At 37.6% G+C, this 15017-nt stretch overlaps 1 gene segment (V, D, J or C); it reads left to right on the top strand.

Annotated features, from left to right (window-relative positions):
* Window positions 1–14084: 14084 nt before the first annotated feature.
* On the top strand, window positions 14085–14696 carry LOC122893312. The segment is given in 2 exon segments: window positions 14085–14177; window positions 14338–14696. Coding segments are annotated over 2 exon segments (414 nt in total).
* The last annotated feature ends 321 nt before the right edge of the window (window positions 14697–15017 follow it).

The raw sequence follows: 15017 nt of genomic DNA, 5'->3' as shown, positions 1-15017 counted from the left end.
TATGTACTGCATCACACTTATTTATGAGAAATGTCAAAATACAGAGTGTGATATATTGTTTAGTGATATGTATCTGTAAGGCTAAAATTTTAAAAGACATGCATGGAATATTCCTAATAGTGATAAGTACTTTAGAAACAGGAGAAGGAATAGGGGTCACTCTTTTAGTTCTGTTTGTAATGTTTAAGAGAGAGAGAGATATCTGTAGAAAACATAACAAAATTAAATATTTGTTTGTTCTCATTGCCAGGGCAAAGATGTCTGCTAGACAATTTTTATACTTTTCCATGTGAAAATTATTTAATAATTTTTTTCTAGCTCCACCAGTTCATAGAATGGAGAATGCAATGCTTATTACCTTACAACCTCACCAGATGTGTTCCCAATAGGCTAAATAAATGCCAATAAAAATTTCAGTAGAAAAATCTTTCAATTGGATTGGGAGTTAAAAGGTATTCAACCTGAAATAAACAACACGGAGACTTCCTTCCCCAGTTCACACTGTGCATGTTTTCAATACATAAAAAGGGAAAGTGGGGGGAAAAATCAATTGGCTCAGCAATGAGAGATATGCCCCAAGATGTCAGTATATGTTAGAAATAATATATGATTTCAATGAAGTTGTGGGGTACAAAATCAATATACAGAAACAAGTTGTGTTTTTATATGCTAATAACAAACTATCAGAAAAAGAAATTAAGAAAACAATCCCATTTACAATTGCATCAAAAAGAATAAAATGTCTAGGAATAAATTTAACCAAAGGGGTGAAAGACCTGTATAATGAAAACTATAAGACACTGATGAAAAAAATTGAAGAAGACACAAATAAGTGAAAATATATTTTATATTCATGGATTGGAAAAATTGACATTGTTAATACAGTCATACTATCCAAAGTAATCTTTGGAATCAATACAACCTCTAGAAAAATTCCAATGGCATTTTTCACAGAAACAGAATAAACCTAAATTTGTATGGAATCACAGAAGACCCTAAATAGCCAAAGCAATCTTCGGATAGAAGAACAAAGCTGGAGGCATCACACACACACATCCTAATATCAAACTATATTACGAAGTTGTAGCAATCAATACAGTATGGGATTGGCATAAAACAGATACAAATATAAATGGAATAAAACAGGAATAAATCCATACATATTTGATCAATTTATTTGTTATAGAGGAATCAAGAATATACAATGAGGAAGGGTAATCTCCTCATTAAATGATACTAGGAAAAGTGGACAATCACATGAAAAAGAATGACACTGGACCCATCCATTTATTACACCATACACAAAATTCTACTTAAAGTGGATTAAAGACATGAATGTAAGACCTGAAACTATAGAACTCCTGAAGAAAACATAGAGGATAAGCTCCTTGACATCAGACTTAGTAGTGACTTTTTGGATTTGACACCCAAAGCAAAGTCAACAATCTAAATGTCCATCAAAAGATGAATGAATAAAAAGAACTTGGTATATATATGTACAATGGAATACCATTCATCTACAAAAAGGAAGGAAATCCTGCCATTTTCAAAGAATGGATGGAGCTTGAGAGCATTATTCTAAGTGAAAAAACTCAGAGATAAGACAAATAGTGTATGATTTCACTTATTTGTGGAATCCAAACAATAAGGGCAACAATAACAACAAACTCATAGATACCAAGGACAGGTTGCCAAGAGACAGAGATTAGGTTGGTGGGCAAAATGGGTGAAGGTGGTCAAAAGATATAAACTTCCAGATATAAGATATACAAACCTTTGGGATGTAATATACTGCATAGTGCAGTAAAAATTATAAAATAAATATACTATATATAGTATATGAACTCCCCTAGTTCTCAAAGTTTGTTTGGCTTCTTTTTCTAGCAGTCTGCAAAGTTGGATAAGAAATATGGAAGAGTATATATGTATGACTAGAGTAGCTTTCATTGGATGGAGAGAGATGAGATTAAAAGAAAATAATGCCCATATCAGAATGCATGTGCAGATCAGAGGATAGCCATTATCAAGGATATAAGAAGGAGGGAGAACAGGGAAGATGTGGGACCCTCAAGAGTGATTCTGTGGCATCATAAGATATGTGAGTTTGGGGATCTCTGTAACAAAACCAAGAAGAGTCTGAGGACAGTTTATCATAAAATAATTCAATTATTCTCATTTGGGTTTCTTTATTAGGTGGCCAAACAAAAATAAAATTGGGGGAATTTGATAATGTGACATAAATCCCTTCACAATAGGATAAGATGGAAAACAACCTTTAGTCCTTCAATGTCTAGAGAGGGGAAATACTTTCACTTTGAAAAATATTTATACTATTAATAACTTGGGAGGTTCTCACTGATAAAACAGCATTTTAGGAGAGGTTTTGTTTTCACAATAACTATAATAAGTATGGTAGAATTGTACCAAACATTACCTGTGCACACTCCTGGCAACAACGTGGCCAAATTTATTTGAATTTAGAGGACTCACGGATTCTCCCTTCCTGTGCTTTTTGTTTTGTTTGCTTTGTTTCTTTTTTTTTTTCTTCCTATAACTTCTAATAATTAAGCATAGAGTTACATCACAAATGAATATGATTCACTGCTGTTACATTTGGTATTCCAGTACACATCTGGAGAGGTTACAGAAGTCAGAAGCATATTTTCTGAGCAATGTTTGCTGTTGTGAAGTTACCAGTTCTCATGGTTTGGTGGTAAGCAGGAAGGAAAGGAAGTCATGATTTCTCATTTTTCTCATGGAGGGAAGCCAAAGTTCCAGTGAGCCCATTTCACCTTAGAATCAGTTTGGAGGCAAGAGAAGAATCGAAAGATGAGTAAGTATTTGCAATCAGAGCCATGATTTGAAGTAAATTTGTTTCAGGTAAGCCTGTCAGATCTTATCACAGATTAATTTACTAAACTTGGAAATTTTAAGTAATAAATATCCTTCTCATTATTCCGTAGGTATTAAGCTTGAGGCTTGTTCTTTAGCAGATATAAACATTTATTGTTAAATCACGAGGAAAGACGCAACAACATTTGGGACAGACCGAGTGGATGTCATAGCACACTCAAACTTGATCCAGCCAGAAATCACATTTCAGAGGCCACTGCTATATGCCACTAAGGGACCTCTGCCTCTACTATCAGAAATACAGCAGGGCCATTTCAACAAGAGGGAAATCTTGCCATCATGCTGTTCCCCAGACTGCCATGCCCACAGCACATGGTCTCCTTTGCTAGGTTACAAATAATTGCCCACCAAGGCATCAGTTACCTGTAAGCACTCAGAGGTGCGATGGGACAGAAGGGTGGATGTCTCAACTGATTATAAACTCTCTTCCCTGCAACATTCATATAAGTTACTTGGACCTTAGAATCAAAGAACTGCCATTGTTTTAAAGATCTTGTCTGTACTTTCATATCTAGCTATTCCCCTTTGGTACTTTTTGATTAATTCATTCATTTAAACAATGAAACCAAATAGAAGAATGATGGCTACATTCCATATGGTCAGTAACAGGATATAAAACTTCAGCCACTGTCTGGTGTTGACATGTCCTAAGTGTGTACAACCTATAGATGTCGCATCTGTAGGAGCATTGCATCACCGAGAGATCTAACATGCTTATCTTGACTTTATTTTAAAGAAAAAAAAAAAAAGCCACAGAATTTAGTAGGTGAGACCAAACACTCTGGACCAATGAGAGAAAATGGGACATCAGGGAAATTCTCGGACACATAATCTAGTAAGTACAATTCTACTCATGGAGGCAATAAGATTGAATATACTGATCCTTTTCTGAGTCTAATAAGTGAAATTCAATGTCAGATTTCAAATGAATAATATTTTATTTGTTTTAATTTCATGAAAATAAACTGAATGGATTCGGAAAGTCAGAGGGCTGATTATTTTTGTCATTTGATTTTGAAGTAGCTTTATTTACTCTAAAAATTAAGTATAGCCTTAGGAGTCAATAAGGAAGAAGAAAAAGAGATGCACTCATTTCTTTGGATAGGATTGCCTTTCACTCTTTCACTGAGAAACCAAAGATCTGTGAGTGTTGGTGTTTTTTGATTGTTGTTGGTTTTTTTTTCTAAAGATTTTATTTATTTATTTGACAGACAGAGATCACAAGTAGGCAGAGAAGCAGGCAGAGGGGGGGTGGGGAGAAGGCTCCCCGCCAAGCAGAGAGTCTGATGCGGGGCTCAATCCAAGGACTTTGAGATCATGGCCTGAGCCGAAGGCAGAGGCTTCTACCCACTGATCCACCCAGGTGCCCCATTGGTGTTTTTTTTTTTTTTAATCATTAGGTTCTGGGTAGACAAAAGTATGGATCAGTTAAATTAACAACCAGTAAGTAGATTTACAAGGAAAGTCCACGAGCCACAATAAATTCTATTTCCAATGGGCCCCTAAAATTATTCCTCTGCAGATTATCAATGTTATGTCAACTGGTTCAATCTTTATTTCCCCTCAGCTCAAAACGTCAATGCTAGTTGCTTTTTCCATGTCCCTTTTCAGGTACTGTCTAATTTAACTATCAGGGAAAGACCAGTAGAAAAAGTAAGGGTTTGGGGTGAGCCAGACTCTTATCTGTGCATGGACCATGTGGTTGATGAATATAAGAAACGCTCTTTCCTGTTTGGGGGAATAGCATCAGAACTCGGGAACTCTGTGTATGTGCTGCCAGGAACTCAGAGACATACCTCTCAGCCTGAGCAAAGCTAAACACATCTGTACCAGGGAACACAGCCCACATGCTGCTCCCCAGCCTGCCAAGGGTATTCGTGGCCTCCATCCACTCTGGCATGGATGGCTCCAGATAAGGGTAAACATGTTAAGAATGAAAGAACTGCATGCTGGTGTATGGTACTTCAAGTGCCTTTGAGGAAGGAAGGAAGACTGGAGAGAAAGAAACATTACATATTATTATTTCAGTTTGGTCTGTCTTTGGGTCCTAAATTAGTCTAATTCTCTCTCTCTCTCTCTCTCTCTCTCTTTTTATCTTCTAGAGAGAGGGGTATGGATCGGGGTAGAGGGAAAGAGAGTATCCCAAGTAGGCTCCACACTCAGCATGGAGCCTGACACAGGGCTCAATTTCTTGACCCTGAGATCATGACCTAAGCTGAAATCAAGAGTCAGAGGTTTAACAGAAGGAGCCACACAGGCACCCCAAATTTGTCTAATTCTTTTTTTTTTAAGATTTTATTTATTTGACAGAGAGATCACAAGTAGGCAGAGAGGCAGGTAGAGAGAGAGAGAGAGAGAGAGAAGCAGGCTCCCTGCTGAGCAGAGAGCCTGATGCAGGGCTCGATCCCAAGACCCTGAGATCATGACCTAGGCCAAAGGCAGAGGCTTAACTCACTGAGCCACCAGCAGCCCTCAAATTCTTCTAATTCTTAACCATATTTTATTTACTACATCAGCTCTGTTGTCTGATTTTCCCTTCAGGATCCTGTATGGTCCAGAAAGTGACTCAAGTCCAGCCAGCCCCATCCATGTGAGGGGGCAGCCATCCAGTACCCTGAAGTGTCTGTGTGAAACAAAGCAGAGCACATACTATACTTTTGGGGACACGTATTTCCCTGTGGAGAGATCACTTTCCTTGTTCATCAGAATTCTTTTGACCAGAACGCAAAGAATGATTGCTATTCTATAAACTTCCGGACAGCGGCTAAATCCATCAGCTTCACCATTTCAACCTTACAGCTGGAAGACTCAGCAAAGCATTTCTGTACTCTCCAGGAACAGAGTGTTTGAAATGATAACAAAGCTGAACAAAAACCCCAGAGCTCAATGAGAGACCCCCTGCTACAGGAGCCAAGCTGAAATGCATACCTGAAGATCCCAGAAAAGAAATGTTAGTGAGTGTGGTAGCTTAGTCTGTGGTCTGAATCAGATTTAGTTCTAAGTTAAACCTTTTTCTATCTAATTTGGAAGCTGGTGTCCAGAGTAACTTTCTTCTAATACATTCTCAGTCTTGAATTTTTGACTTAAAGTCTATCATACAAAAAATGTGCAAAGTTGTCTGAAGTTCAATAAATTTGCCCCATAATGATTTAAAGTGGCAGTATCACTTAAAGATGTTTACATCACAAATCTGGGTCCACTTATCTGGAATCATCATGAAAACCATCTCCTTAGACTTTTCCTTTTAGGCTTTATGTCAGTTAGGGTATAATCAGAGATGCAGAACCAGCAACCACAATGAGTAGTGTAGAATCAGAGATCAGTTATAAGGAGGTGACCTCATGCAATTGTGATAGCTGGTGGGGAAGTCTATGCCGAAATGCATATGCAAAGCTGTTGTCTATGCACCTAGTATTGAGCCTGAATTTACTGGATGTCAGTTAGAGTAACATTTGTGAAGGAAATGTGGATGTAAGCAAAGTCATGGACAAACTAAGACTTGTAAGAACATACTAGAACTTGTAAGAAGACAAGTTCTTCTTGTGTAGAAGAACTTGTGTAACCCACAAAGACAAACTAAAACTTGCCTATCTCCTACCTCCTTCAATGGTGGTGGCTGACCTTCAGGAGGGGTGGGTATTCTACCTGCATAATTGGCCCAAGACAAAGAGAAGCTGAACTTGGAGCTGTGGTGGGAAGTGAAGGAGGTAAGAGCCAATAGAAGACGAGCAAGTGAATTGGCAGCAGCATGTGGGAGTTGCCACAGTGCCTGGAGCCCTACAGCAACCTGCAGAATGTGAAAAATATGGCTGCTGCTTCACAGCTACCTTCTGATCTTGCACAAATGTCTTTTGTGGCTAACCCAGAACAGTACAAGGAAGCAAACTCTGGGAGACATACTTCCCGCTTGTTAAGATGAGACAGTACAAAGCTACCACAGTACCCTTCCTGTGGACTTGGCATCCATATGTACCTCTTCTAACAATGCTTAACTTTCAGTGAAGACAATAGCAACATCACGCCTTCTGCTATTATGACGCAACTATTCTTCATCCAACCAAAAACAAGATAGCCTTCTCCCACACTGAAGATACAAAGTTTATTTATTGATTTTGGGGTGGTGTTCATTTCCTCTTCCATTTGAGTCACCCTCTGCTAGTCATATCCTGTAGCTTAACTACTGAGATAAAATGAGATATGATTAATTTATGTTACCATATCTTACGCTACTATGTATAGGCAAATGGGAAAAAGAGGAGTAAAAAAAGGTTAATATATAAATATATGCATATGAAAGGGAAAAAATAAATTCTCATAGGTGCTGCTGTTTGTTTCTGTAAATGGTCATTTGATCGTAGTTGGTATTCATGACCACCTTTTCCATCACCCGTTCCATAACCTTTTTGTGTATAGCAAGCACTTCCACTCACTGTTATACTTAGCTTTCTATAATACAAGTTCCTTATTCAGCAGCAACGTTATGTAGAATTCCACAAAGTTGCATAAAAAATTCTGTTAAGTAGGGGCGCCTTGGTGACTCAGTCAGTAAAGCATTTGACTCTTGATCTCAGGGTTATGAATTCAAGCCCTGCATTGGGCTCCATGCTGGGCATGGAGCTTACTTTAAAAAAAAAAAAAAATCAGCAAGTCCACCACTGTGGCTTTGGCAGAAGCATTGCAGGCACTGAAGGCAAATCCATATTCAGAGTATCTATTAAGTGGGGAAAAAAAATATTGTGATACCCTGAGAAACTTGATACATTGTGTTCTAGGAAACATCCTTAAGAATGATACCTGACTAAAAAAAAAAAAAAAAAAAAAAAAAAAGAATGATACCTGACTTATCATCAGAACCAATAGAAGATATCAAGAGAAAACATTTTTAAAGTCCTTAAAGAAAACAAAACTTTTAAACTGGCTTCCTATGAATATGAAAGTATATCTTGATGTTTCTTTACTTTTAAATTGAAGTATAGTTGTCATATAATATTATATTAATTTCAGATGTACAATATGGTGATTTGACAATTACATACATTATTAAATCCGATGATGAATGTAGTCACCATCTTTCATCATATGAAGTTATTATAATATTATTGACTATATTCCCTATGCTGTACTTTCTGTCTCTATGACCTGTTTATTTTATAATTGGAAGTTTGTACCTCTTAATCCTCTTTGCTTAGATTGTCTTTGTTAAAAATCACTTCTAAGAAGGTGAAAAGTCAATGCACACTGGTAAATTATATTTGCAATGTATATTTCTGGAAAATAATTCAAATGCAGAATGTATAAAAATCTCATATGATTCAACAAGAATACCACCGATAAAAATGACAAAAACATGAAAAGTCACTTCAGAAATATGATATCCAATAGCTAACAAACCTACAAAAAAACCTCTTAATAGTATTACTTGCTAGGAAAATGAAAAAAAAAACAACCCACTTGAGTATTTCATTTGCCCTGAGTATATGAATGTAGCTAGGTGGAAATAACCCAAATAGAATAGCAAGAAAAAAATGACTACCTCTCAGGAAACAGGCAAGTGAGTGAATTTCCTAGAAGCTTCTGTCACTGAACCCATGTAAAGAGAAGAAAAAGCAGTAACAGGTCACAGACCTGGACATTGAATTAAAGGCAGGCTTTACTAGGAAAAAAGAAAATTGGTATTTATTAAACTTATTATATGTTAGACACCGCAGTATGCATTTTAAAAAATATTTTATGTATTTACTTATTTATTTACTTAAGAGAGAGAGCACAAGCAGGGGAGGGAGGCAGAGAGAGAGAAGAAGAAGCAGACTCTCTGCTACGCAGGGAGCCCAGATGAAGAGCTCCATCCCAGAAGGCCAGGATCATGACCCGACCTAAAGGCAGACTCTAAACTGACTGGGCTACCCAGGCACCCCTGCAGTATGCATTTAGATTCACTATCTAATTTTCACATTGCAAACCCTTTGAGATAGGTTATATTGTTCCCAGTTTTTAATTTTTGTTTTAAAAAAATTTTAAGGAACATACGTGTTCCCATTTTTTATATTTAGGAAATAGACATAGCTTTCCTAACTTTAAGAGCTTCTCTAACTTTTATTGTCAGCCAGGGTGTAGCATCTTACAGGGCTCCTACAGAGTAAAGTTGGGAATATGGAGAAGAAATTGGCCCCAGTAAAGGGTAGCTGCATTTCCCAGCAATGGTGACATTACTGGTTTCAACTGGAACTCAAAAGGAGCTGGAAAAGAAGATAACGAAACCAGCTTCAAATTGCCCTATGATCAATAGATGAAATCATCCACTAACCAGTTAACAGTGCTGAACGCTTTAGCAAATCTCTCATACAACAGTGTTCTGGGGATAATACAGGGCTACAGGAAAAGAAGAGATATTGTTCCTTAAACACTCGAAACATGTTTCCATATAAAGTTATGCGCTGCTTGCCTTTGCCCTCTCTGCCTGTAATACTCTCCCCTCCAGATATCTGCATGGAGTATCTCTGAACTTCCTTGACATCCTTATTCAGATGTCACCACTTTGTGAATCTTTTATCTCTCCATTTTTCTACCCGGAGAACCAGGTTCTAGTATACCTCCAGTAGCAATAACAAAAGCAGGTCTTTGCTGAAATTCTGCCACCTGGTGTTCTGCTAAAATACTCTGTGACACTGACCAGCTCTGCCCTCCAGGGATGACAGACAAGTTAAATAGTGGTGAAGACTAGTCCCACTGGGAGCCACAATGACTGAATCAAAATCAGTAAACTTCCCATTGCAGTAATCACGCAAGAGAAGAAGAGGAGGGCTGGCTGATTTTTAATCTTTTGCCTCGCCAGTTGTAAAAGTGATTGACTTTAAGTGATAAATACAATATGTGGGATGATTTGGGACGGAGAGTAATAGGTTATCATGGAAATAAAGCTTGGCATTGTTGCAGAGGTTGGGAGGTTTTTCTTTGTTAAGTGAAATTGTGTTTACTGCTCTGTCCTCTATTGTTGTATGGAAATAACCTGAGAAGCAGGAGCAAGAGTCAATGATGGAATAAAATAATAATTGCATTGTAGGGAATCATGCTTGATTTACTCTGTTCATGTTATAACATGCCACCCAAACTCCCAATACGACATCATAATGCCCTGACATCCCATTAACGTTAAGAAACATGATGGACCAGGGATACTTACAGTAATACCTGAAATAGGCTATGGAAATTACAAAACACATCTCAGAAAATACTGAGCTTTATCTTGTCAATAAACTCCACTGCAATTTCAGATTGTGTCTCCCAACTCTTCAATATTTTATACATTACATGCATCTGGTTGAGTGCCTAAGGTAGGGAGGTTATTATACTAGGTGATTTGCATGTGTGTTCTCATTTAATTCTTATTGGAACAGGTCAAGGTTGGCTGCTTCATCCTTTCAGGAGGCAGTGTAGCTATGTGCTTGAGACCGTAAACCTGGGTTGGATTTCTAAATCTTCCATTCATTAGTTAAGATCTTGGGCAAATTATTTAATAATTTTTATGCTTCAGTTTCCTCATCCCTACAGCATGGGTACTGGTGGGAAGTAAATGAGATGATGCATGCTAAACCTCAGCCCAGTGCCCAATAGAAAGACACTGGCTACTTACAGAAAAGAAACTTGAATATAAGAGAAGTTAAATACCTTGCCATGTAAGTGACAGAGTGGAGGCTTCCCTCCATATCCTATGTAGAGCAGATAACTTTTCCTCTCCCCAAAAGTAATTTTCTATTTCAGTATAGTATTATATATTCTTTACAGTGCTCATCACTATTTAAAATTACATTATTTTTAAACCTGTTTGTTTAATTTTTTTTTCTTTTCCCACTGTACCTTGGGCCTTTTCTATCCTCTTCACCACTGCTTCTTCCCTGCCTGAATGATGCCTAGCCCAGAGGAGGTACAATCAATATATATTTGTTGAATGATTATGCAAAACATGTTTTGCATAATCTTGAACAAGTTGAACACTGGGGACACGGAGCCCCGTACGATTGAAAATCCGTGTTTTTAAATTTTGACTCACCAAAAAAACTGCTGAGAGCCTGCTGTTGACCAGAAGCCTTACTGATAACAGTCAATTAACATATATTTTGCTTGCTATATACATTATATACTATATTATTACAAAACTAAGCTAGACAAAAGAAAATGTTATCAAGAAAATCGTAAGGATGAAAAAATAATTTACTGTATTTATTGACACTGTAAGTTTACAAGATAAGTTGTCTGTTTATAAGATAAGTTGTCTGTCGGTATCTACATCGATATTGTCTTATAGGATACAAAACACCATAGATGCGATACATATTACTGACATTAGACGTCAAAAGTGAAATGATAATGTGAAAAAGAAATTCATATTTATTTACCGGTATAACAGCTCATGCATTGATAATGAAGAAGCAGCAATATGATTGCTTTATGGAAATCTAGTGTAATCGATATGACTGCTTCCCAATCACAGTGTGTAGCCTTTGCGTATAGCTATAGTGTAATGATTATGACTCGTCATCACTAGGGTATAGCCTCGCCTCTACACTGATGAATGAATCATTATAAAATTTTTATGGCATACGGCACCACAGTCATATTTATAATATGGTACTGGAAACATGGTTACATTTTTTAAAAACCATTTACCTAATCCACAGTTTTTCCTATAAAGAGAGAGAGAGGCATACTTTACAGTAATGCAATTCTTTGAAAGCAAAGTGGTAAAACGGTAAGAAAACTAGTGTATTACTAATTTTATATGAACTCTCACTTACCTATGCCTCTATAAGGATACGTTGTGAATGGTTCCATGTACAGTAAGTATTTGTGTGTGAAAGTTTTGATCAGTTTTGACTTTTATAATACATTGGTGTATATTTTATAGTAGTAAATGGTAAAATAGCCTAGTATCTTCATATATTTTGTACATTGACATATCTAACTTTTTCTTAATTTTTCCCATATTTCTAGTCTATCCAGTTCATCTGCAAGTTTTCCAAATTATTGTAAATCCCCCACAATTTTCTAATATATTTATTGAAAATAAACCTCTATGTGGTCCTGCACAGTTCGAACCTGTGTTGTTCAAGGGTCCGCTTCATGTCTAGAGTCCTTGTGATTCCAGTAATAATGTAAAGGATCAAGCTGGACTAATTCTCCGTGTTTTTTATCTAGAATTGTCAAGATTTCTACCCTGCAAGTCGTTTAAGACACGATTTAATCTATGCAAGGTATCTAGTGGTCAGTTGGCGTGGCTTCTATTTCAGGCAAAATAGGCAGTGACAGCTTGCAGATTTGGCCTTACTGGGTATGGGAATACTCCCCCTGTTCCAGGTACCCCTTTCTTGTTAAGGATGTTGTCCCTCCAACGTGTGAGCGAACTTAGCAGTGGACCAGTATTTTCATCAGATACAAACTTCACAGCAAGTTGTCTTTCTGAGTAGTGAGGCCAGGTGCTCCCTCTAACTGAGGCATCTGAATGCCAGGATCCAAAGAAAAAAGGAGCTTGACTTGGAATGGCCTTTGTTTATCGCAAAGCTCACCCCTAGCTCTAGCCCTTACACTTCGGAATCAGGAGACATTTCCAGGATTCTCTTTTCTTAGAGAGGAAAACTCTAAGTTAACCATCGAGATGCCTTTGCAGCCTATTCCATTTTTCAGAATACGGTTTGAGTATGTGGAAGGCACTCTCTTCTAGTATTAGCCACTAATAAAATACTGTTTCCTTTGCTTATTTTAGTTGTTCATAGAAAAGGTTTGAAGTCAACTTATAGCACTAATTTCCCAGAGGTAGGTGTATATTCTGAATCATCTTAATTAATGCTATCTTACACTATTAAATTTTTCCTGGACATATCTTGTTTCTCCAACACATTTTCACAGACAGCAGAGAATGTTGCTTTTGTAATTTTCAGAGCTTGGAGGGAAATTCTAGACACAAAAATCACTGTTTAAGCAAATATGTGTCTGTTAAATCAAACTAAAATTACACCTGGACTATGACACAGGTAAGACAGACCATAATTACTATTTACTTTTTAAAACAGCTTTATTGAAGAATAGCTTATGTTTCATAAAGTTCATCCATTTTGAATTTATAGTTCAATGGCTTTTAGTAAACTAACTGACTTATAAAACCATTACAATAGTCCCTTTTTAAACATTTTATCACCCTCAAAAGATCCTTCATTCCAATTACATTAAATCCTTGTTTCCATCCCTAGTCAACCACTGAATCTACTTTATCTCTCTCTAGGTTCCTCTTCTGAATAGTTAATATATATGGAAGGATTGAATAGGTTCACTCTTGTATCTGGCTTCTTTCCCTTAACATATTTTTTAGATTCATCTATGTTGAAGCATATAGTAGTATTTAACTCCTTTTTATTGTTGAATAGTATTCTGTTGATGAATATACCACATTTCATTTATCCATTTTCCAGCTGATGGATATTGGAGTTTTCCCTCATTTTTGGCTACAAGGAAAAATATTCGCAATATAGATGCCCGTTATTCTTAGAACATATATTCTCTAACATTTAAATCATTTATAGGGCATCACAAATGTAGGTGGCACAACAGTTTCCAAAATTAGACTCCAGAGAGAGAGAGATTTATGTTCTCATTCTTATTATGCCACTTACCAGATGTTTGACCTTGAGTTAATTAGTTAAACTCTTTGAACTTTAGTTTCCTTGTTTGTACACTGGGAATAATACTACTCTTGTGTGACTTTTGTATTAGTTTAGCACCTACTATGGATAAACATTCACAATTTGAGGTGATTTGCAAGTTCTAATTTTTTTTTAATTCATAGAAAGATTTCTAACCAAAATGCTTCTCTTAACCCCTAGATTGCTATGCACCTGCCACTCTCTCTGCAGCTGAGTAATGGCAGTCTGTGATGAAACAGATGAAACGCCGACTTCTGAAGGGCTGTCAACTCTCTTTTTGTTAGGAGCCCATGGGTATTTCTTCAACACTTGTGAAGCTAGCTGGACTCAAGACAACAGTTTGAACCCCAGGAAACTGAATCTAGGGCAGAGTTGGTTGGTGTGTTTCCAGGACATTTATATGAACTTGTCTCTGATTGGCTGGACAATCAGATGCAGAATTCTGTTTTCTGAAGCAGAATATTCCACAGATCTGGGCTGCAGGCTGTTTCCTCTGCTGAGATCCTTGCGCGGGATAAATGGAGAAGGGTCCTTTGGCAGCCTCGCTGCTAATCCTGTGGCTTCACATTGGCGGTAAGTCCTTGGAATTTGGAAGACCTTTTGAACGTGGATGATGACAGAGAAGGGGGGGGAGATGCAGTCAGGCACCCCTAGGTTTTACTTGGGAACGTGTGAAGAAAATGGAAACTGTAGAGAGACCAATTTCTATGTCTGACTCTGTCTTTCTCAACAGGAGTGGGCAGCGTATCGAATGTGGAGCAGAATCCTCCTTGGCTTCATGTTCAGGAAGGAGAGAACGCCAATTTCACCTGCCGTTTTCCTTCCAGTAATTTCTACTTTTTACACTGGTACATATGGGAACCTGCACAAAACCCCACATTCCTAATTTCAGTTACTTTAAATGGGGATGAAAAGAGGAAAGGACGAGTAAAAACCACTCTTAATACACAGGAGGGTTATAGTTCCTTGTACATCAGAGGATGCCAGCCTGAAGATGCAGCCACGTACTTCTGTGCCATGACACAGTGCTCTCCAGACAGCTGCAGCCCATACCAAAACCTGCAGCTGATGCTGCTCTGGCACCAGCATTGACAAGGGCCATGTGTGGGGCACCTGAGTGGTACAGCTGGTGAAGCCTTGACTCCTGGTTTCAGCTCAGGTCCTGATCTCATGGTTATGAGATCCAGCCCCAGGTCCCTGGTGCTCAGAGAGGAGTCTGCTCGAGATTTTCTCTCCCTCTCCCTCTGCTCTTCCCACTCATGCTCTTCCTCTCTCTTAAATAAAAAATAAGTCTTAAAAAGAAGAGCCATGTGTGGGTAGAAAAGGCAAATTCATTGAATTATAGTGTTTTCAATAATAGGGGAGAGTGCAGACATAGATAAACAAGTCTTCTAGTCATTGTAGCTCCCTCAA

The sequence above is a fragment of the Neovison vison genome, chromosome 13 (assembly GCF_020171115.1).
Source record: "Neovison vison isolate M4711 chromosome 13, ASM_NN_V1, whole genome shotgun sequence".
NCBI lineage: Eukaryota > Metazoa > Chordata > Mammalia > Carnivora > Mustelidae > Neogale > Neogale vison.
Note: the sequence above shows the minus strand (reverse complement) of the source record. Positions and strands in the feature narration are given on the sequence as shown.